The 27,878-nt window shown below is 55.6% G+C and overlaps 1 protein-coding gene across 2 annotated transcripts; it reads left to right on the top strand.

The window, feature by feature from the left end:
- Positions 1–384: 384 nt before the first annotated feature.
- FAM120C (family with sequence similarity 120 member C) lies at positions 385–26,925 on the top strand. 2 transcript variants are annotated; one of them, XM_077840603.1, is made up of 16 exons: positions 385–1,310; positions 3,462–3,708; positions 6,381–6,463; positions 7,860–7,988; positions 8,399–8,501; positions 9,199–9,284; positions 9,537–9,850; positions 10,108–10,387; positions 10,508–10,679; positions 11,061–11,310; positions 11,537–11,651; positions 13,006–13,215; positions 13,569–13,770; positions 14,250–14,388; positions 20,423–20,480; positions 20,721–26,925. In XM_077840603.1, exons 1-16 carry the CDS (start codon positions 528–530, stop codon positions 20,958–20,960), a joined length of 3,411 nt encoding a protein of 1,136 aa, XP_077696729.1. In that variant the 5' UTR covers positions 385–527; the 3' UTR covers positions 20,961–26,925. The 2 variants fall into 2 exon arrangements, with proteins under 2 accessions (XP_077696729.1, XP_077696727.1); XM_077840601.1 differs by having other exon boundaries at positions 6,381–6,502.
- Positions 26,926–27,878: the final 953 nt, after the last annotated feature.

Here is a 27,878-nt window from a genome sequence, read left to right as displayed (position 1 = left end):
CCTGGGAGCTGGGCACTGCAACTCCCATGAGGCCATATGCCGCCCTGCGAGATGCACCGGACAACATGGTGGAGAAGGGGGCTGCCCGTCTCGCTCGGGCTGTCGGGAGTCGTAGTCCGAGCTCTCCCGCGCCCTCCGTGGTAACGGGGCTGCCCTGACGGAGATGACTACAACTCCCATGAACCCGCGCGCAGGCGACCCGGACAACATGGCGGGAGGGCGCCGCGCTTCCCACAGGGCCTGCCGGAACTTGTAGTCCAGATTCCTCCCACCCGTCCATGGGTTCTAAGGGGCGCACCCCGAGGGAGTAAACTACAACTCCCGACGTGCCCCGCGGCCGGGCGGGGGAGGGGCTGGCAGGGAGGCGGAGAAGGAGAAGAAAGCTACAACATGGCGGCCACGGCCGCCCCAAAGCTCTGGGCGCTGTGAGGGGGGGGGGCGGGGACGAGCCCAGGAGCCAGCCCCCGACGAGGGGAGGGGGGGGTCCAGCCCCCCCTCGCCCTGACCCCGAAGTGGGGCCCACCGCGATGGGGGTCCAGGGCTTCCAGGAGTTCGTGGAGAAGCGCTGCCCGGGTGCTGTGGTGCCCGTCGACCTGCTCAAGCTGGCCCGGGCGGCGGGGGTCCGCGGGGGGCCCCCCTACTGCAGCCTGGCCGGCTACCTCCAGCCGTTGCCCGGGCCCTACCCGCTGCCTCTCGCGACCCACTCCCAGCATGCTCCGGGGCTGGCATCGGTAGCTCATACCCAGCATGCTCCGGGGCTGGCAACGGTGGCGGCCCACTCCCAGCATGCTCCGGGGCTGGCGGCCCACTCCCAGCAAGCTCCGGGGCTGGCGACGGTGGCGGCCCACTCCCAGCATGCTCCGGGGCTGGCGACGGTGGCGGCCCACTCCCAGCATGCTCCGGGGCTGGCGACGGTGGCGGCCCACTCCCAGCATGCTCCGGGGCTAACATCGGCCTGCCCGGCCCGGCTGCTGGTGGACGCGGACTCGGCCCTGCAGCGGCTGTATGGCGGCTACCAGACAGACTGGGTGTGCGGTGGCCAGTGGAACGCCATGGTGGGCTACCTGGCGGCCCTGTCCCAGGCCTGCCTCTACCAGGGCGGGCTGGAGCTGGCAGTCATCTTCAACGGCGGGCTGGGCAAGGAGCGGCTGCCCGAGTGGGGCCGCAAGGCCCAGGCCGAGCGGCAGACAGCCCAGCTGATCGCTGGCCACGTGGGCAACAAGGGCACGCCGCCGCCCCGCGCCTGGTTCCTGCCCCCTGCCTGCCTGGGGCACTGTGTCCGCCTGGCCATGATCCGCTTCCGGGTCAAGGTAGGAGAGGGCGGCTGCGCACCTTCCCCCCATGTCTGTGCATCCAACACCTCTGCTTGGCGCCCTATGACTGTGCCTACTCACGCGTGCCCCTTGCCCTTCAACCTATGGCCCCTTCTGCCCTGCATGAGCCCCACTCCCTGCGGTCTGAGCCGTAACCCTAACTTCTCTGCTGCCTCCGTACTCCCTTCTGCCTCCTTCCCCTGCACTTTGTCGTTCTCTTTCGTCTCCTCTCCCAACCAGCTGGGCCACCTGGCTGTGTGATTGTTCCTCAGAGGTGGCTGCATCCCAGCACCGGGCAAGCCCTCCCTATGTGGGGTTGTGTGCAGCTGTTCCCCAGCTGCCACTGCACCTCAGTGTTGGGCAAGCCCTCTCTATGTGGCATTATATGTGGCTTTTCCCCAGGTGCCCTGCCCCAGAGGTGGCTGCATCTCAGTGCTGGGTGACTCATATTCATTGTGTCTGTTGGATTTCTCTCTCTCCATCATCAGCAGTGGTTCTTTTTTGACCTTTAATGTGGGCTCCTGGTACCCAAGTGCTGGATGTGGTAGAAACAGCTTGATAAGAAAGGGTACTTACAGGGCTAGCTGCATCGTCCGCCCTCGAGCTGTGGTGCCAGGGGAACACTCTGTGCCAGACAAAGTGGAGAAATAGGACAGGGGGGTCGTGGGGGAGAAGCAACTGAACGGGAGCTCCCGGTGCAAGGCCGGGGCTGAAAGGGCTAAGGCCCTCCTGGGAGGTATAAACCGGGGAATCTCGAGGTGGAGCAGAGAGGTGATTTCACCCTGGATTCAGCCCTGGTGCGACTGTTGCTGGGATCCCGCGTCCAGTTCTGGTGTCTAGAATTCAAGGAGGCTGTTGATCAGTTGAAGAGGGGCCGGAGAAGAGCCAGGAGAACGATTTAAAGGGTTAGAAAACGGGCCTGAGAGAGACACCAGGAGCTCGATCTATTGAAGTCCACAAAGGGGAGGTGAAGGGGTGACGTGATCCCAGTCTCTAAACACCTCTGGGGGGACCAAACATTTACTAATGGGCTCACCAGTCTAGTAGTGGAAGCTTGAACACAAGGTCGTGGCTGGAAATTGAAGCTAAACAAATCCTGCCTGGAAATCAGGTGTTGATTTTGAACAGGGAGGGGCCCATTTCCCGGGGGACGTGTGGATTCTCCATTGAACTCAAGGACGTACCATGGCCTGTGTGTAAAGCAGTGCCTGGGTTGGAGGGCGTCTCTGGTTGACACGATACGGCCAGCGCCCTGGAGCAGCCCGCGTGTTGGCAGTGTGGGGCTGGGCAACCCTGCTTTAATTAAAAGGAGGGAAGGAGTAGCCAGCAGTAGGGTTGTGGAATCATGCCAGCATCGCAATCAAAGGGAGGTGGGGGACAAGCAAGTGACGGTGACGCTTCAAGGACAGGAAGCCGGAGCAGTTCTGGGTGGAGCTGCTTGTCCCATGCCCGAGTATAGCTCTGCCTCTGGATACGGGATGTGATCCACTCCCATGCCTCAGGGCTTCACGATCTGAGGTCAGGAAGGAAGGTTCCATTTCTCCCCAATGCAGAACTGTAGTTTTTCTGCCCTCCTCGGAAGCATCAGGGATTGGCTGCAGCTAGAGGCGTCGTGGGCCAGCGAGCCAGACCCCTCTGTCTAGTTTCCTGGTGGTGGGGGGTTGGGCCCCCTGGCCCAGGGTCGCCCAATGTGGAGTTGGCCTGATTAGCTCTGCCCCTGCCCTGGCTGATGGCTGGTACTGAGTCCCTGAGCCCTCAGGCAGAACCACGGGTTGCGCTGACGGGGAGAGAGAAACCCAGCAAAGACCTGCCGCCTTCCTCCGCTCATTCCTCCGAGCCCAGAGATGGCACCTGCCAGTTGCACCCCCCAGTGTGCTGCGGTGTTCCCTCCCTCCCTTCCTTCCTTCCTCTCCAGGGGGCTCTGTCCCCCACTCCTTCCCCCATACAGGGTCCCCCCTTCCCTCTCTACAGCGGGTGGCCCTGTGTGTGCCCCATTCCCTCCTCCCCCTATACCAGGGCCCTCCATTTCTCCCTCCCCCATAGCAGGGCCCCTCATATCCTCATCTCTATGGCAGGAGGCTCTGTTTGGGCCCCATTCCTTCCCTTGTCTCACCACCATCGAGTGTGACGGTCTTCTCCCGCCCGCAGGTCTTCCAGAGCCTGGAGGACCATCACCTTGAGGTGGTGTCTTTCTTCCGGGAGCGTGGCTTCCACGGGCTGCTGGCCCACGACTCGGAGTTCGCCTTGGCCAGCCTGCCCTGCTACTTCAGCGCCCATGCCTTGAAGCTGAGCTGGAACGGCAAGAGCCTCACCACCAATCAGTTCCTCATGCACCAGGTGGCCAAGCAGCTGGGCCTGAAGGTCTCCAGTTTCCCCATCTTCGCCGCCCTGCTGGGTAGGGGCAGCCAGGCAAACAGCTGGGGCCTGTGTGGGGCAGGCACACAGAGCTGAGGGCGGGAGGGGGCAGCAGGGACCTCCCCCCCGCAGGCTCAGCCCCTCCAGCCGGGGTCTGTATGTATGACACACCCTGGGCTCAGCCCCTCTAGCCGGGGGACGGACACACAGGTCCCTCTGGGAGAGGGAGTCCGTGCCTGGGATCGAGGGGTCCGTGGCGCTGGCGAAGCCGCGCTCTGGGGAGTCTGGGAAGCAGCCCTGTTCCTCCTGCCTGGGGGAGCCACTCCCCACCCCACCACCATAGAGAGACGGCTCGAGCGACTGGCGGCGAGGGCAATCTCTCTAGCCGGGTCTCTGTGGCGTGGGGGAGGTGCTCTGGGGTCGGGGAGCACACGAGGGGCTGGGGGACCGCTCTGGGCAGGGTCTTGGTGCTCTTTGGAGGACACCTGCTGGGGTGGGGGAGATTTGGGGACCTCTCTAGGCAGCATCTCTATGGTAAAGTACCACCCTCTAGGCAAGCACTCTGTGGTCAGAGAGCACATGGGGGGGAATTGGGAACTACTCTCTAGGCAAGGCCTGTGCTGACCATTCTAGCCAGGAATTCTATGGTTGAAACATGTTGGGGGAGGAGGGGCTACTCTCTGGGCAGGGTCTCTATGGTCAGGGAGGACATGAGGGGCTGGGGACCACCCTAGTCAGGGTCTCTATGATCAGAATGGCAGCTTAGAGACTAACCAATTTATTTGAGCATAAGCTTTCGTGAGCTACAGCTCACTTCATCGGATGCATACTGTGGAAAGTGTAGAAGATTTTTTTATACACACAAAGCATGAAAAAAATACCTCCCCTCATCTCACTCTCCTGCTGGTAATAGCTTATCTAAAGTGATCACTCTCCTTACAATGACAGGTTTCAGAGTAACAGCCGTGTTAGTCTGTATTCGCAAAAAGAAAAGGAGTACTTGTGGCACCTTAGAGACTAACCAATTTATTTGAGCATGAGCTTTCGTGAGCTACAGCTCACTTCATCAGATACATACCGTGGAAACTGCAGCAGACTTTATATATACACAGAGAATATGAAACAATACCTCCTCCCACCCCACTGTCCTGCTGGTAATAGCTTATCTAAAGTAATCGTCAGGTTAGGCCATTTCCAGCACAAATCCTTTCTCCTTACAATGTGTATGATAATCAAGGTGGGCCATTTCCAGCACAAATCCAGGGTTTAACAAGAATGTTGGGGGGGAGGGGGTAGGAAAAAACAAGGGGAAATAGGTTACCTTGCATAATGACTTAGCCACTCCCAGTCTCTATTCAAACCAAGTTAATTGTATCCAATTTGCAAATGAATTCCAATTCGACAGTCTCTCGCTGGAGTCTGGATTTGAAGTTTTTTTGTTGTAATATCGCAACAAAACCCCTCCAACGCATTATTAAGGATCTACAACCTATCCTGAAGGATGACCCAACACTCTCACAAATCTTGGGAGACAGGCCAGTCCTTGCCTACAGACAACCCCCCAACCTGAAGCAAATACTCACCAACAACCACATACCACACAACAGAACCACTAACCCAGGAACCTATCCTTGCAACAAAGCCTGTTGCCAACTGTGCCCACATATCTATTCAGGGGACACCATCACAGGGCCTAATAACATCAGCCACACGATCAGAGGCTCGTTCACCTGCACATCCACCAATGTGATATATGCCATCATGTGCCAGCAATGCCCCCTGGCATGTACATTGGTCAAACTGGACAGTTTCTACATAAAACAATAAATGGACACAAATCAGATGTCAAGAATTATAACATTCATAAACCAGTCGGAGAACACTTCAATCTCTCTGGTCACGCAATCACAGACATGAAAGTTGCGATATTACAACAGAAAAACTTCAAATCCAGACTCCAGCGAGAGACTGTCGAATTGGAATTCATTTGCAAATTGGATACAATTAACTTAGGCTTGAATAGAGACTGGGAGTGGCTAAATCATTATGCAAGGTAACCTGGTAACCTATTTCCCCTCGTTTTTTCCTGCCCCCCCCTCGCCCCCCCACAGACATTCTTGTTAAACCCTGGATTTGTGCTGGAAATGGCCCACCTTGATTGTCATACACATTGTAAGGAGAGTGATCACTTTAGATAAGCTATTACCAGCAGGAGAGTGAGGTGGGGGGAGGTATTTTTTCATGCTTTGTGTGTATAAAAAGATCTTCTACACTTTCCACAGTATGCATCCGATGAAGTGAGCTGTAGCTCACGAAAGCTCATGTTCAAATAAATTGGTTAGTCTCTAAGGTGCCACAACTCCTCCTTTTCTTTTTGCTAATACAGACTAACACGGCTGTTACTCTGAAACCTATGATCAGAATGGAGCTGTGCGGGGGTTGGAATTGCATGAAGAAAGGGGATCGCTCAGAGGGGATCCCAAGAGAAAGAGGGGGTACATTTATGCAAATGACAGTGCCTAGTCATCTAATAGTCAAATCAGGGCTGCCTCATTTGCATAAAAGCTCCAGTTTTCTGGCCTTCTGGCCTGAATTCTCCTCCAATCAGAAGGGTCTGTGACAGCCTCCCCTTTTCTCTTTGAGGCGGGGTGGGGGCACCAAATCCTTTTGGGGTGCGGTAACCAGGGACTGTGTTATTCTTGCCTCCCCCAGGTAACCACATCCTCCCGGACGAGGACCTGGCTGCTTTCCACTGGAGCTTGCTGGGGCCAGACCACCCACTGGCATCGCTCAAGGTAGCCTCACGGCCCCTGGCTCCGCCCCGCAGCAGCCTGGTAGGGCTGGAACGAGCTTGGCCTTGTGGACAGGCATTGTGGGTTGGAGCAGAGGGGACTGAGCCAGGATTCCTGGACCTAGGAGGGGAGTGGGCTCTAATGGTTAGAGCAGGGGAGGCTGGGAGCCATTGTAGGGAAGAATCTCTGTAGTTAGGAAACACATAGTTAGGCTGTGGACTCTGGGCAGGTGTCTATGATCGGGGAGCACACGGGGGGCTGGGGACTCTCTGGCAGGTGTCTATGATCGGGGAACACACGGGGGGCTGGGGACTCTCTGGCAGGTGTCTATGATTGGGGAGCACACGGGGGGCCTGGGGACTCTCTGGGCAGGTGTCTATGGTTGGGGAGTACATGGGGGGCTGGGGACTCTCTGGGCAGGTGTCTATGATTGGGGAGCATGGGGGGGATGGGGACTCTCTGGGCAGGTGTCTATGATCGGGGAGCACAGGGGGGGCTGGGGACTCTCTGGGCAGGTGTCTATGATCGGGGAGCACAGGGGGGCCTGGGGACTCTCTGGGCAGGTGTCTATGATCGGGGAGCACACGAGGGGCCTGGGGACTCTCTGGGCAGGTGTCTATGATCGGGGAGCACACGAGGGGCCTGGGGACTCTCTGGGCAGGTGTCTATGATCGGGGAGCACACAGGGGGCTGGGGACTCTCTGGGCAGGTGTCTGTGGTCGGGGAGCACACAGGGGGCTGGGGACCCTCTGGGCAGGTGTCTGTGGTCGGGGAGCACACAGGGGGCTGGGGACCCTCTGGGCAGGTGTCTGTGGTCGGGGAGCACACAGGGGGCTGGGGACCCTCTGGGCAGGTGTCTGTGGTCGGGGAGCACACAGGGGGCTGGGGACTCTCTGGGCAGGTGTCTGTGGTCGGGGAGCACACAGGGGGCTGGGGACTCTCTGGGCAGGTGTCTGTGGTCGGGGAGCACACAGGGGGCTGGGGACCCTCTGGGCAGGTGTCTGTGGTCGGGGAGCACACAGGGGGCTGGGGACCCTCTGGGCAGGTGTCTGTGGTCGGGGAGCACACAGGGGGCTGGGGACCCTCTGGGCAGGTGTCTGTGGTCGGGGAGCACACGGGGCTGGGGACTCTCTGGGCAGGTGTCTGTGGTCGGGGAGCACACAGGGGGCTGGGGACTCTCTGGGCAGGTGTCTGTGATCGTGGAGCACGTGGGGGACCGTGGACTCTCTGGCCAGGTCTCTATGGTCGGGGAGCACATGGGGTGCTGGGGACTCTCTGGGCAGGCTTTCTGGTCTGTGGTTGGGGATCACATGGGGGGTGATGGAGGGTGGGGTTTCCAGCCCGGCTGCCCATGGGGTGCCAGATGCTGAGCACTGTCTGTGTCTCCCTTCGTGCCCAGGTCCGAGCCCACCAGCTGGTGTTGCCCCCCTGCGACGTGGTGATCAAGGCTGTCTCGGAGTATGTCAGCGCCATCAAAGACCCCTACAACCTGGATGCCGTGGGGAGAGATGTCTTCAAACACTCTCAGGTGAGCTGGGAGGGGCCTGGCTTGCTGACTGGAGCTGCTGATCTGGTCCCCTGGCGCGCCGTGAGACCCCTCTAACCGAGATCGGGGGGGGCCTGGTGTGCCCTGGGCCGTGAGACCCCTCCGGCCAAGATCGGGGGCCCCTGGCGTGCCGTGAGACCACTCTGAGCAAGATGGGGGTCCCCGGCACGCTGGCTTCTGCCCCATCTCTTTTGGGGTCTGACTCCCAAGCCCCACTGGGCTAACACTGCAGCCCTGTGTCACTCTGTAGCGTCAGACGGGGCAGAGCAGCTCCTGCTTTTTGAGAGGGTGGGTTCGATTTCCGGGGTGGGGCTTAATGACACAGCCCCAGTATTGGGCCCCTCTTAGCCCCCAGTTCCCCAGCCAGTCTCCTGTCTGCTTTGCTCCCCCAGTCCAGGACGGAGGATAAGATCGAGCGCTTCAAGAAAGCCGTGAACTATTATTCGGTGACTGCCAAGATGCCACCGGCTCCTGTGGGCCCATCCTCGTTTGTACGTGAGTATCTGGCAGGGGCTGTTCCCCACAGCGCCCCCTGCTGGGAGAGGCTGGGGCTGGAGTAGCTGGGAGCCCCCCACACAGCCAGCACCCTGACCTGCTCCCCACAGTGCCTCCTGCTCTAACCACTAGCCCCCACTCCCCTCCCAGAACCAGGCAGAGAACCCAGGAGTGCTGGCTGCCCCCACTAACCACTAGGCCCCACTCCCCTCCCAGAGCCAGGCAGAGAACCCAGGAGTCCTGGCCACCCCCTGCTAACCCCCACTCCCCTCCCAGAGCCAGGCAGAGAACCCAGGAGTCCTGGCCGCCCCCCGCTAACCGCTAGGCCCCACTCCCCTCCCAGAGCCAGGCAGAGAACCCAGGAGTCCTGGCCGCCCCTCCCGCTAGCCCCCACTCCCCTCCCAGAGCGAGGCAGAGAACCCAGGAGTCCTAGCCGCCCCCCGCTAACTGCTAGGCCCCACTCCCCTCCCAGAGCCCGGCAGAGAACCCAGGAGTGCTGGCTAACCCCCACTCCCCTCCCAGAGCCCGGCAGAGAACCCAGGAGTCCTGGCCGCCCCCCCGCTAACCCCCACTCCCCTCCCAGAGCGAGTTAGAGAACCCAGGAGTCCTGGCTGCCCCCCGCTAACCACTAGGCCCCGCTCCCCTCCGCATGCTGAGCTGGTTTTGACGCCAATGCCAGCCCCGCTCTGTGTCTCAGTGCCAGGCTATGGATCCAACCACTTCGGAGGAGCAGCCCCTGCACAGCACAGCCCGGTGGGATCCCTCCCCATGGGGAAGCCGATGGTACGTTCCAGTCCGGGGTGGGGAATGGGACTGGGGTCTCTGGAGTCAGTGGGTTGAAGTGGGGGTGGGGCAGGCTGGGAGTCAGGACTCCTGGGTTCTCTCCCCCACTCTGGGAGGGGAGCGGGGTCTGGTGGTTAGAGCGAGGGGAGAGGGGGTTGGAGCCAGTATGCCTGGGTTCTCCTCACTCTATCAGGGGAGTGGGGTCTGCCACTTTTTGCTCACCTCTTTCTCTTTCTCCGCCTCCCTCCCCAGTTCCCCCACCACCTGGGGCCAAAGATGCAGTACCAGCCGCCGGCCCCTCCCTCCTCCTCCTCCTCCTCCTCGGCCGCCTCCTTCCCCCCGGGCCCCAGTGCCAGCCTCCTCTTCTCCCCACACCCGCTCGGAGACGTGCCCCCCTTTAACGAGGACCCCATCCTGAAGGGCGGCGAGTTCAACAGCTGGCCCAGCGCCTACGACGCCAAGTTCCCCCACCACCACCGGGGCCCCAAGCCCTCCCCTTCCTCCGTGCCAGCCTCCTCCCCCTCCTCCTCCTCCGATGGCGAAGAGCACAACGGGGGCAGTGCCAAGTGAGTGCGGGCTAGTGGTTAGAGCCAGGTCAGCAGGAGCCAGGACTCCTGGGTTCTCTCCCCAGCTCTGGGAGGGGAGTAGGGTCTAGGGGTTGGCTCAGGGGGGCTGGGATCCAGGACGCCTGTGTTCTTTCCCTGGCTCTGGGAGGGGAGTGGGGTCTGGTGGTTAGAGCAGGGGGAGAGGGAAGCCAGGCTGGGTTGTCTTCCTGGCTCTGAGAGGGGCGTGACTCACCACCTTCCCCGTGTCTCCTCCCCAGCCACGTCTCCGAGGTGCTGCAGCCCAAGTCTGGCTGGGAGGGGCCCGGTGCCGAGAAGCTGAGCCGGGGCTGGGGGCAGGTGGGGGGCTCCGGCGACACAGACGGGCCCCTGGCTGGGCCTGAGCCCTCCATCCCCTCGCTGCTTTCCATGGCCACCCGCAACCACATGGACATAACCACCCCCCCGTTGCCCCCTGTCGCCCCTGAGGTCTTGCGGGTGGCTGAGCACCGGCACCGACGCGGCCTCATGTACCCCTCCATCTACCATGTTCTTACCAAGGTGAGCCTGGCACCAGGACTTCTGGGTTCTCCACCTGGCTCTGGGAGGGGAGTGGGGGCTGGGGGTGCTGGGAGCCAGGACTCCTGAGTTCTCAGTCCCTCTCCTGACGTTCCGGTGTAGGGCGAGATCAAGCTCCCAGTGTGCATCGAGGATGAGTGTAATACTGAGTTGCCTCCAGCCGCCATCCTCTTCCGCGGCGCCCGCCAGCATATCTATGGGGTGCTGTTCGGCGTGGCTGAGAACCAGCGCCGGGTGGAGCGCCTGGCCATCCGCCGCCGTATCCCCACAGAAGGTAGGGGCCCCCGTGGCAGAGAGCTGTAGCCTCCGGACCCCTAGGTTCCGTCCCCAGCTCTGAGAGAGGAGGGGTCTAGTGGTTAGAGCAGTGGGGGCTGGGAGCCAGGACTCCTGGGTTCTTTCCCCAGCTCTGAGAGGGGAGTGGAGTCTGGTGGTTGGCAGTGGGGACTGGGAACCAGGATTCCTGGGTTCTCTTCTTGGCGCTGGGAGGGGAGTGGGGTCTAGTGGATTGGAGCAGGGAGCCAGGACTCCTGGGTTCTTTCCCCGGCTCTGAGAGAGGAGTGGGGTTCAGTGGTCGGGAGGGGCTGGGAGCCAGGACTCCTGGGTTCTCTCCCCAGCCAGGAGAACCTGAACCCTTCCCCCTCTCATTGCCTCTCAGTGCCGCCTGTGATCATCAAGGAGTGGGCGGCGTACAAGGGGAAGTCCCCGCAGACGCCAGAGCTGGTCTCGGCCCTGGCCTTCCGCGAGTGGACCTGCCCCAACCTGCGGAAGCTGTGGCTGGGGAAGGCGGTGGAGGACAAGAACCGGCGCATGAGGGCCTTCCTGGCCTGCCTGCGGGCCGACACGCCCGGCATGTTGAACCCCGCCAACGTACCCACGCACCTGCTGCTGATGTGCTGCGTGCTACGGTGAGCGGGGGCAGGGCGGGATGTGTGGGGTGACAAGCAACACAACCAGGCCCCCACTCTAACCACTAGACGCCACTCCCCTCCCAAAGCCAGGGCGAGAACCCAGGAGTCCTGGCTCCCAGCCCCCTTGCTCTAACCACCAGCCCCCCCTCCCTTAGCCAGGGCGAGCTGCTCCGTGTGGGCATGCCAGGCCTGGCCGGGTTCACGATCTCTCTTCCGTTTGCAGTTACATGATCCAGTGGCCCGGAGGGAGGATCCTTCATAGGCACGAGCTGGACGTGTTCCTGGCTCAGGCGGTTTCTTCTCAGCTCTACGAGCCGGATCATCTGCAGGAGCTGAAGGTAGGGGGCCGCCGCAACGTTCCACGGGGCACAAGCAGCCGTGTCTCCTCACTTCTCCAGCCTGGGGTGCATCGCACCCCGCTTCGCTGTGACAACAACTGCTCCTGGCCGGCCCACGCAACCACCCGCCTCGGCGTCACTGCCTGCTGAGTTAAACCAATGCTCCGGCTGGTCCCTCACCGACTACTCCCAGCCCCATACCTTCCTCTGGACGGTGGGTCTCGTCCTGCCCTGTCTCTCCCGGACATTGCAGGCTCCTCAAAGGAAACTGACCTGCCTGGACCTCATTCTCTCTGGTGGAGGTTCCCAAACATGCTGGGATAGAGAAAAGAATCCAAGAAGCTGATTAACCCCAGGCAGAAAGATTTGAAGTGATGACAGGTAGGGAGACGTGAAAGTCACACTGGGTCCCAAAGAAAATAAAAGGAGAGAAGATACAAACTGGCACCTAACGTAACAAGCTAGGGGAACTTCAAAGCAAAAAGGTTTCTCTCCCTATAAGGAGCCCACTGGCTTGATCTTTCTGCCAGGACCCTGGCCCCAGTTCAGTGATGCTTCATTTGTCTTTCAAATGGGGCTGCTGCCGTGAGTAGAGATGAGGGGCGAACATGATTTGGGGTCCTCTGTTTCCATTCGTATACCCCTCTCCCTTCCTTGAGGATTGTCTCTAGCTGGGGCGCAGGCGACAGCCAGTCTGTGGGCTGGGAAACCCCAGCCGTATCTTTGCCAATGTGTAAAGTTCTTGCTCGCACCCTTCTTCCCGCCAAAGATTGGCCTCTTACCCAGGTGATAGTCTGCTTTATTATGCTGTCACCTGGCTGGGCCATTAGTGTGTCCCTTGTCTCTGAGGAACTGGTTTGTGCCTGCATGTCACGGTGATGTTATACAGTGGAGTCTCATAACTTGCCATACAACATCCATAGAACATACACATATTTTACCGGGACAATAATGTTCAGAAGATTACGAGTTGTCAAATGATACCTCGCAAGGCACGTTTTGTACACAATTTATCCTAGTCTGTAAAAGCGGTGAATATGGAGTACAGTTGGTGACAGCCAGCACTGGTGCTGTTTGGGAGAAAGGTGAATGGGAGCGGGGTGCAGGGTTAGTATAGGGAGTCTAGCAGCCAGGACTCCTGGGTTCTCTCTCTAGCTCTCACCGGAGAATATGCGGGAGTTATTCCTTTACTAGATTAAAAACTGCTGATCTGCTCTGTTCCCCAGCTGCCCACATCTCAACGCCGGGTGAGCCTCCCCATGCAGTGTTCTGTGTGGCTGTTCACCAGCTGCCCTGCCCCAGAAGTGGCTGCACTCCTTCCTAAGTTAAAGTGATGGGAATGGTTCCCTTGCAGATCGAGAAGCTGGATGCCCGGGGCGTGCAACTGGCAGCCCTTTTCATGAGTGGAGTAGATATGGCTCTGTTTGCCAACGACGCCTGTGGGCAGCCGGTGCCCTGGGAACACTGCTGCCCCTGGATCTACTTCGATGGCAAACTCTTCCAGAGCAAGCTCATCAAAGCCACCCGTGACAGGGCTCCCCTCATTGATCTGTGTGACGGACAGGTACGGGTCAGGACACCTGGGTTCTCTCCCTGCCTCTGGGATGGGGGGTGGGGTCTAGTGGGTTAGAGCGGAGGGCCTGGGAGCCAGAACTCCTGGATTCTATCCCCGGTTCAGGGAGAGGAGGGGAGGGAGGGTCTAGTGGGTTAGAGCGGTGGGGCTGGGAGCCAGGACTCCTGGGTTCTGTCCCTGTCTCTGCGGGGGGAGAGTGGGGGAGGGGGTTTGAGAGGTTGCGCCTCTTGGTCTGGAAGTACCTGGATGTTCTGACATTGGGGCAGGCTGTGGGGGAGGGGCAGGAACGTGGGGGATGAAGTCAGCTGGATTCATCTCCCCCTGTCCCCAACTTTCCTCCCCAGACGGAGCAGGCGGCCAAAGTGGAGAGGATGAGACAGAGCATCCTGGAGGGCGTGAACTTCAACCGCCAGGCCCCGCCCCCTCTGCTGCCACCCCCTCCCTTTGTGCCTGCCATGGCTGCGCCCTTCTATTCGATGCCCCTCTACCCCCGCACCACGGGCTCTGCGCCGCTGCCACCCCCAGGGAGGAGCAGAGGGCTCACAGGTGAGAGATGGTGTATCCCCTGAGCCGTCTCCCTGCCCCTTTGCTCGGTGGCCTCACTCACCGCAGGGCATTGGTGGCAACGGTGGGATCCCCAGATGGCTGGATTGTGTGCCCTCTTGAAGGCAGGGGTAGGGGAGGCCTCTCTTCTCCCCCCTCCAGTTGTACATATGTGGAGTGTGGGGAGCTGGTGGGGTGCTCCAGAGCAGTGGGGTTGGGGGGCATCATCCTATTGAGATGCATCGGGGCAGATTCCCTCTGTCAGGGCTATCGGCTCAGGCTCTCTGAAGACTCAGGCAGGGATCGGTTATGCCAAGGGCAGTTCACACCTCTCCCAGTGACCGGCTCAGGCTCATGCGGACCCTGTTTCTGACCTGAAAGATGTTGTTCTGCTACTGTTCCATATCTGCTGGGGCCTGGACATGACCCTAGTGTCACCTGTCACTCATCTCTCTCCCCCCCCCCCGTCTCCGCTTCCCTAGGTCTCCACCCCATCCCGCCTCAGGGGGGCAAGCTGGAGATCGCCGGCATGGTCGTTGGCCAGTGGGCGGGCAGTAAGCCCTCGCGGGGGCGGGGCTCCTTTGGGATGCAGGTGGTGTCTGTCGGGGGGCCAGGCAAGGGGTAAGTATCACAGCACTGCTGAGGGGTGGGCTGGTGTTATGAATTACACATGGGAGGACACGCACACAACTGCTGCGAATTACACCTGGGAGGACACGCACAGTTCAAATCTAGGCTGAGGCACATAAACAAAGTCCACAACTGCAGAGTTCCCAAAAGACATTAAGTTTATTACCCTCGAGCGTGGTGCCCCCCTGCTAGCCAGGAGGGGACCCTGAATACAGATTATACAAAGGTTATATACTTTTTAGCAAAGCATGTTGCCCTCGTGCATTGGAAACCTTAGCCAATAAACAAACCCTTGTCTTATCTACCACCTATCCCTGCTTGGTGCATTCCTCGTGCTATACCAGTATGTTAATTACACAGCATGGTCCTAAAGCCATGCATCAGTAAATAGGATGGGAGGCCTCACATCAAGGCCAAGAGACAGGGAGTTAGAGACTGACAAAAACCAGATACTGGGAGTCAAGGCAGGCTGGAGACAAGGAGGATTTTCACAGGGATTCAGTATCTAAGGATCACTCCTCCTGGTGTATGATGTGCTGGCATTTAAACAATGGTGGGCCCCAAACCAAAAGGGAGTCACATGTGCTAACTTTTCCTTAACAGTCTTCCCTTTCTTTTTGTAGGTCAGTAAGCTATATGGGGGCTGAGTAACCGCGCTGCAGGGTTAGCAACTGCCGACCGAACACACTGCAGCATTGTAGGCATACAAAAAATAACCCAAAAACGATAACAGTCAAAAAATGTAAATACAAAATACGCCGTCCCCAAGTCCCCACATCCAGTAGCCGTGAGGTGAGCCAGTCCCAGACCTCCTGGAATCCAGCACTGGTAGTGTCGAGGCTGATGTGGTGGAATAGGGCTGCCTGTTGCTTGAGGACGTGGATGTCAGTTTCCACCCTATGGTGCTGATTTACAAATACACAACAGCTTGAGTTGACCAGAGCACAAACCCTGCCCTGATTTGCAAGGAGATAATCCAGGGCTAGGTGGTTTTGCAATGTAGTTTGGGATAGCTGGGTGACTTCAATTTGAAGGGCAGATAGAGCATCTGCAGTAGCATTTGCCATTCGTTTCAAAGCAGCTGAAATGTTAACTAGAGCTTTTTCCAGCTCACTTACTCCCAACCATGGCAGAAACCAATGCACAAAGGAGTGAAAGCCTCTGGGCTGTTGAGAAAGGGGGTTTAAAGGAATACTTCGTCGGTCCCACCATACTAGATTGCGGATCTCTCTCCGGGTCAGGTTCTGGTGAACTGTCACGGCGGGTACTATAGCCCCTAAGGTACATGGACCACACCATCCTGCTGGGAGAACCTTATAGGCTGTGTGATTACATAACCAATTCCAGCCAGACCCCTTGGGGACTGGCCACGGGGTTCTGGAGTAGGTAGAGGGGCCTCCCGCACCAGAGCTGATTTGGGTGGTGTCCTTGCACCCCACAAAATTCCCTACAAAAACTGTATTTTCTATGCCCTTACGTCGTGACACACATAAAGCATAATTACCCTGGGCCACCATATCAATAGACCATATTTGGATTGTAACATTCCAGTTAAATGTAGTGTTTGCCCATAGCTTAGTTTGGAGTGTTCGATTAAGGGGGATAGGTACCCCTACCAACAGGACCCCTGACCTAAATATGTGGGGGTATGAATACAAATCCAACACTGCGTTCGATTTACACCCTGTTTGATAGCGCGGGTTAAATTCAAGAAGCTATTGCCCTCCCATCCTTGTACTGGACTTGGGAATAGGGAGAGGAACCCCCCAGGCAAACCATACCAATGTCGGCATCCTCCTTTATACCATACAAAAAACACTACCCCCAATGTAAGTCCAATAAACAGGAACACAAAAAGTCCTGGTGGGCTCTGAAGGTCCCAGTAGCTGGAAAGCTTAGTCCATGGGTTGGTCGTGGTGTCATTCGTGAAGTGGCTCGTCCAATGGCTTGTCAGGGTCAGGTGGGGGTCCCAGCGCCAACTTAACGTAGCTATGATGGAGCCAGGAACCTTTACCTGCAAAGGAGTGGTGGCAGATGGTGGGAGTAATGTTCGTGGCAGTAAGGTGTTTTTGGTATTTATACTTGCCTACCAGCACAGGTTCCAGCCTCTGGAATAAACCCACCCCATCACTTTACTTCACATTCCCAAGAATACATCCCGCAACTTCCTCCCTGCCAATGTACAATGCTCCGTCTTTGCCATCAAGGCCAATTCTCAGTGTCTTTTGCAGTCAGGAATCCTTGGATTTTGATGGTTTTAGCAGAGCAGGCGTTTCTTCTTTTTTCTTGGAACAGTCATGGTTTTGCATTATACAGGGGAGAGGTTACTAGCACGTCACCCTGCCGTGCTTTGGTTTCTTTAGCAAATACTGAATGCAGGTTAGCTCTGTCAGTGGACAAGGGGGAGGTGACTAGCACTTCACCTTGTTTTTTTTCCTGCTGTCCAAAAGGAGGAAAGAAAAAAAAACCCAGGAGGGACAGGCTGATCAGTAGTCGAAGTGAAGTCATCTCGAGGTGGAGGGGTCTTTTTGCAGTAAGAAGCATGGGTCCAAGCAGTCAGTCCTTGGCACTTCACAGTGGTGTTGGTAGTTAGCAGGACTTAATAAGGGCCTTTCCAGCATGGGGCCAGAGTAGTCTTTTGTTGATGGACCTTTATGTAGACCCAGTTACCTGGTTTTAACAAATGGCAGGTTTGCTCAGGATCCTTGCAGCAGGACTTCTTTCACCTGTAAATACAGAGACCTAACACATTTTATTAATGTCTGGCAGTGTGGTGCAGATCTCACAGCTGCTTGGGCACATTCAAGCCCCCCTCTTTCTTGGCTGTTAGCCAAATCCTAGCTGTGAGTAGTGTCCTTGGGCAGGCCAGTGTCTTATCTTTGGACCGAGCCTGCCAGCTACAGTGTTGAATTAGTTTGTCCTCCGTTTTATTTTTTTTTCCCCTTCTTGGCTTTTATTAACCTGCAAAGGAAGCTTTCACTTTTTACTTATACACCTTTGTTTAAAAAGGAACACATGTACATTGCCCATTATACAGCACTTAATGTTATTGTTTAATGTATGCCACATACACCCTTTTAGGAAAATGACTTTATTACAGAGCTTTGGAGCAACAAGCCAGGACAAGCACACCCGCTTTTGAGGAAGCCGCTTGGTACAACCTCTGGTGTCCAATAGCTTTCCTCCCTCCCCAGCCCTCTGGCTAGAAATGTGAGGTAGCCAGAAGGATCTCATGTATAATATGGGGAGTGGGTTAACCTTTCATGTCCTTGATTCCAAAGACTGATGGTGTGCAAATTTTAACAACAATTTTTTTTAATTAAAAGATCTGGCCAATGAATTTTTTTTTTTTTTTTACTAAAGCAAATGTATTAAACTTTAGTGTATATTCAAAGTTGAATAAAACGAGTATCTGCATTTTGATTTAACCCTTCTATTTAGTTTTAAACTAAACTGTCCTATGAAAAATTAAACACAGCAATTCTGGCCACAAGACAAACAGCACAAGACAGGACATAGAACACAGAACAGAATTCCTATTGTGCCAGTAAATTTATGAGATGTTGAATTGCTTTTCAGCTGGCATCAGTTTTCTCTGATTTTTTGAAAGACGAAAAAAAACCACAGATCTACCCCTTTTGGGCAGTCAGTCATTGCTTAAAATATTTCCTTTTTATACAGATACCCTTGTTAATTGCAGGCAAAACAGAGGAATTACCCATATTTTCTTGTATTTGTTTTATAGGCAGCCCAGGTTTCAGTGGCCTCTACCTTATCAGTTAGGTAATTTACATTAAAACAAATGCTTTCCGGCTTGCTTTTGGATCCACAGGTTAAAGATTCTTACTCTAAAAAGGGCACAATAAACTTTACCAGACTTTTGATTGCCTTTTACTTTTAACTCCTGCTGTCAAACACACAGCGACCTGAAAAGGAAGACACCACCTATTGTAGCCCCTTGGAGCCTAATAAGATATTTAATTAAGTAGCACTGTATAATTGCATTTCTTTGGAAAAGGGCCCATTTTTTTCCAAAATGGCTGCAAAGAAACCAAGAATTCTTTTTCTTTCCAGTATTTCACAAAGTTCAACTGCTTAATTCTTTCCAGCAACTAAAGAGTTAACTTCTTACTTTCCTTTCTTAAATCACTTGCTTATTTCCCAAAACGACACCCAATTGACTTAGATTTTACCATTTCAAGTATTATTCTGGGATTTACGTTTTCCATTCCTGTAATTATTTACTCCTCTTTTTTCACTATGACCTCCAAGTTTCCAACCTGTTTTCCAATCTCTCTATCTGTTGCCTGCCCGCTTGGGCCGATCCTGTTTTTTTTTCTCTGAACTGTCCCTTCCATGAGCACCAGCTTTGTTTCACTACCATATTAACAAGGAGGGTAGGCTTCTTAACTAGCCCCCAGCACTCCTGGTCTCTTTTCTTAAATATTTTCACTTACAAGGGCTACCCGAGTCCTACCCCCATGAGGCTTGTCACCTGAACAGAAAGCACGGCTAATTGGCAAGCAAGGAGGTGACGGGCATAAGTCAGAAAGCCAAGGGTAAGCCGGAGGAGGGGCAGAAGCAGGCATAGCACAGAGCGGGGTTGGAAACCCCTGAGATTAATAAGAAAAGGAGGAGGAAAGAGGAGTCCTTTTGCATGTGCATAAGCCCAGTTGTCCCATACATACCAATAATCCATCTGGGCTGGAGCTTTGTTTTCCAGCCTTTTCCTAAGTGCTGTTAATTTTTCCCCAGCAAAGGAACCATCCGGTGGCCAGTCAAAAGGTGTTTGAGTTGTTAGTGCTGGCCACTCAATCTTGCACAAGATTACAGCTTTTTTTTTTACCTAACCCTTTGGTGCCAGAAATATTCCCCCAATTCTCGAGAATTTCAGCCAAAGGGGTCCCCTTACTTACACTCTGCCCAGAACCCATAATGGGCTACCAAAAGGACACCAAATGTGCCACCTTATCGCCTAAGCGACGGCTCACAGCCCCCCTCCTCGGAGTTCTCAAAGGTGAACTCACCCTGTGCCGCCTGGAGCTGTCCGAGAGGAGGAATGTAGTCTCGCTTGTTGGGGCGAGCCTAGAGTCCCTTCGTGGTCGCCAAAACTGTTACGAATTACACCTGGGAGGACACGCACACCAGTGCTGCGAATTACACCTGGTAGGACACGCACAGTTCGAATCTAGGCTGAGGCACATAAACAAAGTCCACAACTGCAGAGTTCTCAAAAGACACTAAGTTTATTATGCTCGAGCGTGGTGCCCCCCTGCTAGCCAGGAGGGGACCCTGAATACAGATTATACAAAGGTTATATACTTGCATGTTGCCCTCGTGCATCGGAAACCTTAGCCAATAAACAAACCCTTGTCTTATCTACCACCTATCCCTGCTTGGTGCATTCCTCGTGCTATACCAGTATGTTAATTACACAGCATGGTCCTAAAGCCATGCATCAGTAAATCAGGATGGGAGGCCTCACATCAAGGCCAAGAGACAGGGAGTTAAGAGACTGACAAAAACCAGATACTGGGAGTCAAGGCGGGCTGGAGACAAGGAGGAGGATTTTCACAGGGATTCAGTATCTAAGGATCACTCCTCCTGGTGTATGATGTGCTGGCATTTAAACAATGGTGGGCCCCAAACCAAAATGGAGTCACATGTGCTAACTTTTCCTTAACACTGGAGAGAGGTTTCGCTGGCTGGGCCAGCATCTTCTCCTTGGGTCATCTCGGCACTGGGCGAGTCATTGGTGTGTGGCGTTCTGTGCAGCCGTTCGCCAGCCGCCCCGCCCCAGAGACGGCTGCATCTCCACGTTGGGCGAACCATCCCTGTTCTCATGAATTATGCTTAGTATTATTTGTAATTATTAGAACTATTAATGACCATTGTTGTTCATCCTCGTTAACGTCACCATGGTTATTAGGCCTGTTACTTAATTACTCTTATTACGGGGGTGTCAGTGTAACAACCCTGCTGCTAGATCATCAGTATTATTGTTTTCCGCCCTGTTCCACCCCAGACGCAGTCGAGACGGGTCTGGAAAACTCCCCAAAGGAAACAAGAAACTGAGCAAGCAGGTACATGTTTCTGATTTTCCCTCAGCCCCACTGGTCTGGACCCTCCCCCCAACCAAGGAGAGACCCCAGCCCTTCTCCGTGCCCCCCATCCCCCCACAGCTGGGTTGCTGTCCCCATGCAGTGTTGTGTGCGGCCGTTCCCCAGCTGCCCTGCCCCAGAGCTGGCTGCATCTCAGCACCGGGCATACTGGGATGGGATTCCAGCGGGTGTCCGATTATGTTGCACTTCTCTTCTCCACAGGGCTCATTGGAGGGAGCAGCCAAAGCAGCGGAGTTGCAGAGCGGGCAGTCCCCGTCGCAGGTGAACGGGGAGGAGGATTCGGGGGGCGGTCCCTGCCCCCCAGCCCCATCACAATGTGCCTTAGCCAGAGACGCTGATCCCTGCAATGCTGAGGGCCAGTACTGCGGGCGGCTGGCCCAAGAGGTGGATCGCGGCCCCGACACCAAGCTGCCCCTCCCAGCTCTGCAGAAGGAAGAGTGATGGGGACCTGATTCGGGGATGGGTGGGGCTTTCCAGGGGGGTGAGAGCGGGGCCTGGAGGGTGAAAGCCTCAGGGTACCATGAGGACAGTGGGGTTGGAAAGGCAGCACCCCCGTGCATTGTGGGGGATCGTCCCCTAATTAGAGGGATGATCTCCTACAGCGCCCCAGTGCATTGTGGGAGGATGTGTACCTGTTTCGCTACCCCCGCCCCCTCCTGGCACTGACCCCCCCCATCAGGTCCGCAACATGGCGTATTTTATTATTTTTTTATTTTAATATTTGTGGGGTGGGGAGCTGACGGTTTTTAGGGTTTTTAACATATTATACATAGCCCCTCCCCCGGCTCTTGCAGCAGGGGGCAGGGAGAAATGCTGTTAAATAAAGGGGGAGCCGTTAAAAGGAAGCCAGCCAGGATGAATCAAAGCGAGGGGGGAGGGGTGACATTTGGGGGCTCAACCCAGGCTGCTAAGGGGTCGTGGCGCCCCCTGCCCTGCAACACGGTGTGCCCTATATGCCCCGGCACCTGCAGGCAGCTGAGGAGCGCACCAGTCATGCCCCTCGCTGCTCTGGGGGGAGCCCCAAAATGTCACGGGGGGGTGGGGAGGCAGATTTCCCCAATATTTGGTGGGTGCAGATGCCCCCAGCCCGTGTTCGTTTTGGGCGGCGCAGAGGTTCATACGTTACCCTGGGGGCGAGTTCGGGGCAGACGTGGTGACGGCGGAAATCTGCCCGGGCTTTGTACAGAAAGAAGAGAGATTATATTTACAGAGACAGATTCTATATAGAAACTACGTATCTCAGGGGGAAAGGGGGAATTCCCTTGTCCCCAGCCGCAGCTCCAGAGCTGTCCACGTCGGACCCAGGGGGGCAGGGGCAGTCGGGGGTCCCTCCAAAACCAGACAGGTCCCCCTTTGCTTCCGCGGAGTCCCCCATCCTGGCTGCAGTTCCCAGCAGGGCTGATCAATGGAGGGTGGAGGAGGGGTTCAGGTTGGTGACCCATGGGGAGGGGTGGGCAGGGATATTGTGCTGGGGGCTATTAGGGTTTCTGTCCCATGGGAGGGGAGTGCAGGGACTTGGAGGCTCACTGACCGGGGATGTATTGGTGCAGAGGGGGGACCCCTTTAAAGACCCATTAAAATCTGGACCATACAGGGTGGAAAATTTGAAGGTTTTGTGGACTATCCTACCCCCTGCCCCGACTCTAACTTCAGGCAGGGGGGCTGGTGGTGAATTCCTATCCTGGCCCCCCAGACGTGTATAAAAACTGGGCAATGCGAATCCACTCTTGACCAATCCACGCCCCTGTCGGCACAGGAAGGCTTGAATTCCCCTGTGCTGCACGTGGCTCGGTGTGGTCCTGGATCCTTCATTTTCTGAGCACGTCACGTCCCTGGTAGCCCTGGCTGCCGGGCAGAGACGGCCAGGCCGTGGGTATTTGGGGAACAGGGAGGGGTTGGGAAAGAGCCCAGATCTTGATAAAACTTATTTTCCCCTCCCCTCGGGGTTGGGGGGATGGGAGGAAATCTGAACACCCCGTTGTTTGATCGGGGCACTGAACCCTTTTAACCTGACTGATACGCCAGCAAAGACTCCGGAAAACTATCTCCGGACTCTGATTACTTGAGCTTTCGAACTGAGGCCAATTCAGAATCCCAACGCTCAGAAGACGCCTGCCCACCTGAGGCAGCTCATCGGCAGAGCGATCTTCGACGCGCGCCACCACTTGGAGCCGTCACCCTGTAGTTTTTTTTATAACTTTAACCATGTTTCAAAGTCAGACCTCAGATCAGGCCTCTCTGAATGTCTGGAGACAATCGGCCGTGTCTGCGAATCACGAAGGAGTTAATCTGAAGCGTTTGGGGTTGGGAATCTTCAGGGCAGACGCCTGGAGTTGCAATCACTTTTATTGCTGGAATAACCCCCCTTTTTTGGGGGAGGGGAGAGATATGATTTGAAGGACACTCGGCATTTTACAGAACTTATCCCAATTCAGTGCAGCCATTTTTTCTCCTCTGAAATCCGGAAAACGAAACCCTAAATCACAGCCTCCCAAATGGCCTCTGCTAAACTCCCAGGGGGAAATTCTGAATCGCATCTGCCAGTCATTGGTGCTTTGGAAGATTTGTAGTGTTTGCCGTCCCAGAGATTTTAAACACGGAGACGCTTTGGGGTGCAGAGTAGAGCTGTGGAAATGATTTGAGAGGCGTAAGCAGCCCGCTGTGTTCGGAAGGTCTAGAGGGGACTGGATTCTGCTGGAGAACCTTTGGCAGTCACTGTGCTACAGGGCTCTTCTTTAGTCTGGTGGGGAGAGGCTGACTGAAAAGCAAGAGGCAGGAGGCTGAAGGCAGACCAATACAAATTGAAAATAAGGGACCAATTCTTACCCGTCAAGGTGATGAACAGCTGGGACGAACTCCCAATGGAAGTGGCGCGTTCTCCAGCTCTTGGGGTCTTGCCGTCCAGGCGAGATTAAGTGACATAAACTAAGCTGAAAACACAGAGATAAGCATCCTGCCTGGCAGGGATGAAGCAGTCTTGACTAGATCGGCGGAGAGTCACCTTTTAGATTTACACTGGAAATAAAATTAGGGCAAATCTGAACCTCGGATGGGGATTTGAACTGATCCGAGTTGGGGCTGCTGGCTTGGTTGGCTTTGCAAAAGCCCCTTTCTTGGCACCATTCAGTGGAATCACCGATTCCCCGCACTGGAAATCGCTTGTTCCCTTTGGAAAACCATGGTCAGTTTCTTCGCCTTTTCTGGATCTGCTTTGGGGGCTCAGTTCCCACCCACGCTGCCTTTCCTGATGTTGTGAAGTGCCCTGCAAAGCTGACCGGAGGTAAGAAGTTCCCCTTCTTTCACCGTTGGCGTTCAAGAGGCCTCGACTGCCCCACCTAGCAAGGCACTGTTCAGCTTAGCTTGTCGAAGAACAGCTGAGGAGATGATTTGGGAATCCTGTTGTTGGAGGTTTTTAGGGACAGGTCAGACAAACCCCTGTCAGGGATGGTCTAGGTTTATTTGGTCCTGCCTCTGTGCCGAGAGCTGGACTGGACTACCTCTTGAGGTCCCTTCCGGCCCATGGAGTCGTCCTTGCTCCTGGCCTGGAACACCCTGTGTTTCCATGTCCAAGGCTGGAACTCGAGTCTTGCGCAGTGCAGGGCGTTCGGTTTCGCTGAGCCCGAAGATGGCGGTTGGCCTAAAGGAGACTGAGCAGGTGTGAGGGGCCGCAGGGAATCCATTTAGGTGAGACGTGCCCAGATGATGCCAGCAGGCCCAGGCTGCAGTGGAAGATGAAACTTCCCCATTGCCAATCTGTCGATGCTCTGCGTAGCAGCTCCAAGCACCTTATCCAGGGTCCCGTCTCCAGCCAGGACTGGTCCCAGCTGCTTCAGAGAAGGTGGAAAAGCCCCAGACAAACCCATCAAAGCCCAGAGTCATGTGTGCGGGAAATTCCTGTTGGCTGAAGTGTGCGCTTGGCTTGCTGCAGGCGTCGTGTCTGGCAGCCCAGGGCAGTGGAAACCAGCGGACAAAGGCAGGAGGAGAGGTATTTCCTCCCAGTTTCAGCCCCCAGTGAGTGGTGGAATCGAGAGGACGCACCTCTCTCTCTCTCAGCTGTCAGGCTGGCTGCAGGAGTGACTGGTGAAAGTTGCTGGCCTCGTGTGTCAGAGCTCGGCTTGGCCGGTCGTTCATAAGAGCCTGGGGTATGTTGGAGGCTTTGGGATTGTGCTGCTAAATTTCTCCATGGGTTTTTTTCTGTATCTAGGTGAAACATTTTATGACTAGCATGGAGCCCGTTTCCTCTGCTGGTGTCAATTGGGGATTCCCACAGCTGGGAGCCTGGCCCCATTGACCCAGCGGAGCTACGGTCCATTGATCCCAACTGGGGGTCTGGCCCCATTGACTCCATGGAACGATGGATGATGGACCCCAGCTGGGGGTCTGGCCTCACTTACTGCAGTGGAGTTACACCCGTGTACCCCAGGTGGGGGTCTGGCCCATTACAGCTCTTTGTGTATTTAATCTGGGCAGCTTTTTCCCTTGTGAGCTGGAGAGGAGTGCGTGGGTTGGACCCTTGGCTTGGCCCCAGTCAGCAGCATCTGAATTAACCCTTCTGCTCCCGGATTACGGCTTTCAACTCTGATCCAGCGAAGCCTCATGGACGAAGCCCACACCGAAGTGGAGTTTTCGGTTTCTTTTTCTTGCTGACTTGAAGCTTTAAAAGAGAACAAAACCACAAAGAAGTTTGAACCAACCCACCTGCAGTTCTCTTGACTTTTAAGCCAGCCAGTTTGCCATGGGCCAGGGTGTGGCTACTGATTTCCTACCTTTGGCCACTAAATCAACCGGCTGATGGTGTAAACTGGCCACTCCGACATTATTCTCCCACTCCTTGTCTGTGTGACTCGTGTTAACTCTCCGTGGATGTCTCAGTTTTCTCTCTGTGTCCCCTGTTGTGTGTCAGAAACTGGCCCCCAACCACTTTCTCTCGAATTTTCATTCGACCCCCACCCAGGAGAGAGAATTTCTCACAAATGAGACAAAACCCGTCCTCGGGAATTGTTTGTGGCCGGCTGGGGGAAATTGCTCAGACCATGGGCTGGAATTGAGCCAGGCCAGCCTGGAGGCGAATATAAAGTCTGACGGCACAGCTCTGGCCCCAGCGTCCGAGACTCTGTGCTCAGATTAGCTGGCCTTTCAGCTCTCGCCGCTGCCCCAGCCGCACGAGAGAAGCAACTGGGCAACAAGCGACCCTGGTTTTTTGGTTTTAATCTAGTTAGCGGAATTCAGTAGAGCCAGGTCTGGGCACTAGCTGTTTCCTGATCTGTATTTCTGCTAACTAGGCCTGGTCCCCTTTCTGTTCCCCCGGCCTCCCTGTCTCATGGCATCTTTCTCTTGTTGATTTCTTTTGCTGTTGATTTAATTTAACTTTTTAAAATCAAACCCCATTGCCCTGCCTGCAGGGTAGAAAATCCTTTGGGTTTATACTGCTATTTACGGTTAAGGGTTTTTTTAAATAATTTGTGTTGATGTTAAGAACGTTCCCTCCTCCCCTTTTGAAATAAAATTATTTCAATCTATCCATCTCCATACAATCTATCTATCTAATACACTTTCTATCTGTCTGTCTCCTCACCTGGGCATACACCTTTTTGACGATAGCCATAGCCCTTGTATGTTGCTACAAGCTTTTCTGGATAGAAACTAATGACTAGTGAGACTTTTTTTAAATCAAACCTCAGAAGTCTCAATTGTATTTTTTGGTTCTTAAATTGTAAACCAGCGGACTTTCCTTTCCACACTTTGCGCCCCCCCCCCCCATCCTTCAAATAACTCTGAAGCTTCCGGTTTTTGTAACTGTATCTATCCATATATTTTTCTCTCCCCAACTTTTAAAATGCTTTTAGCATAAGAACCTAGGTTTGGGGTTTGTTTTTTTGTTTTTTTTTGTTTAAACCTAAAAGTATCTTTCACTGAAATGAGCCGTCGGGTTATTTTCTTCCTTGCGATTTTGTCAATTTACAGTTGTGTGTTACATTTACGAGGGGAAAAAAAGCCAAGTAAGAAATTTCATGGTTTTTGTTGTTAATCTTATCATTTAAATTCTCTCCCACCCCTGTTTTTTTTTAAAGCTACTGACACGTTTATTAGTGGATGGATAAATGTTACCTCTACTTCCCTTGCACCTCAGCCCTATGACTGTTAAAAACCCTGTTGTCCTGCTAGCCCCAGATCCCACGACTTGCTCCCTAGTTTATCCATGTAAGTTGGGACGGGTCCCGCTTCGGCAGGAAAAAGTGGCAGTGGTGGGGACGCGTGGGAAGGCTGCGTGGCGGAGGCGAAGCCGGCGGGGAGGATGTCTTTGGGAACGTGGTTCGCTTGGGTGGATCTGGGCGCGTGGTACGGTCAGCTGCGACCGTGGAGAGAAGACTTACAGTACTTAATAAAAGTCTATTCTTTTAGTAAACCGCAGCTGAGCTGGATTGTTCTTCTGAGCGGCCGCTGAAGGCAGGGGGCTGGGAGCCAGGACTCCTGGGTTCTCTCCCCTGCTCAGGGAGGGCAGTGGGGTCTAGTGGTTAGAGCAGGGGAGGGGCTGTGGAGCCAGGACTCCTGGGTTCTCTCCCTGGCTCTGGAGGGCAGTGGGTCTAGTGGGTTAGAGCGGGGGTGGGCTGGGAGCCAGGACTCCTGGGTTCTCTCTCCGGCTCTGGGAGGGCAGTGGGTCTGGTGGGTTAGAGCAGGGGGCCTGGGAGCCAGGACTCCTGGGTTCTCTCCCTGGCTCTGGGAGGGGCAGTGGGTCTAGTGGGTTAGAGCGGGGGTGGGCTGGGAGCCAGGACTCCTGGGTTCTCTCTCCGGCTCTGGGAGGGCAGTGGGTCTGGTGGGTTAGAGCAGGGGGCCTGGGAGCCAGGACTCCTGGGTTCTCTCCCCGGCTCTGGGAGGGCAGTGGGTCTAGTGGGTTAGACTGGTGGTGGGCTGGGAGCCAGGACTCCTGGGTTCTCTGGGTGTGACACAAGTGGCCACATGCCACACTCAAGATGGCGACCAGGGCCCACACCTGAGGGTGTGTGGACTGGTGCCACTCCCAAGACGGCGACGACAGCTGCTGGCGTCAGGGCGGCCAGTCCCCCGCTGGGGGCCGGGTCGGACCGAGCCCTGAACCCCCGCGAGCTCACACTTGCCCTAGGTCGGGGCTGAATGTGCTCGTGCCACTCCCAAGATGGCGTCTTCGTCCTGTTCCCTTCCCAACATGGCCGCTTAGCCAGGAACGCTGCCACTTCCAAGATGGCGGCCATGGTCGAATTGTTGGCCAGTCCCAACATGGCTCAGTCTGAAGGCCACTCTCAAGATGGCCAATGTGTCCTGCTGCGTGAGGCCTGCCACTCCGACGATGGCCGCCGCTCCCTGGCCCGTGAGCGGTGTCAC

The sequence above is a fragment of the Eretmochelys imbricata genome, chromosome 23 (assembly GCF_965152235.1).
Source record: "Eretmochelys imbricata isolate rEreImb1 chromosome 23, rEreImb1.hap1, whole genome shotgun sequence".
In the NCBI taxonomy this organism is placed as follows: domain Eukaryota; kingdom Metazoa; phylum Chordata; order Testudines; family Cheloniidae; genus Eretmochelys; species Eretmochelys imbricata.
Note: the sequence above shows the minus strand (reverse complement) of the source record. Positions and strands in the feature narration are given on the sequence as shown.

Bases quoted from the DNA above. Each gene is read 5' to 3' on its own strand.
- FAM120C (XM_077840601.1), top strand. From the start codon at position 528: ATGGGGGTCCAGGGCTTCCAGGAGTTCGTGGAGAAGCGCTGCCCGGGT. The intron at 9,851-10,107 runs GTGAGTGCGGGC...TCTCCTCCCCAG, and splicing joins CACAACGGGGGCAGTGCCAA to CCACGTCTCCGAGGTGCTGC. The intron at 14,389-20,422 runs GTAAGTATCACA...GTTCCACCCCAG, and splicing joins GTCGGGGGGCCAGGCAAGGG to ACGCAGTCGAGACGGGTCTG.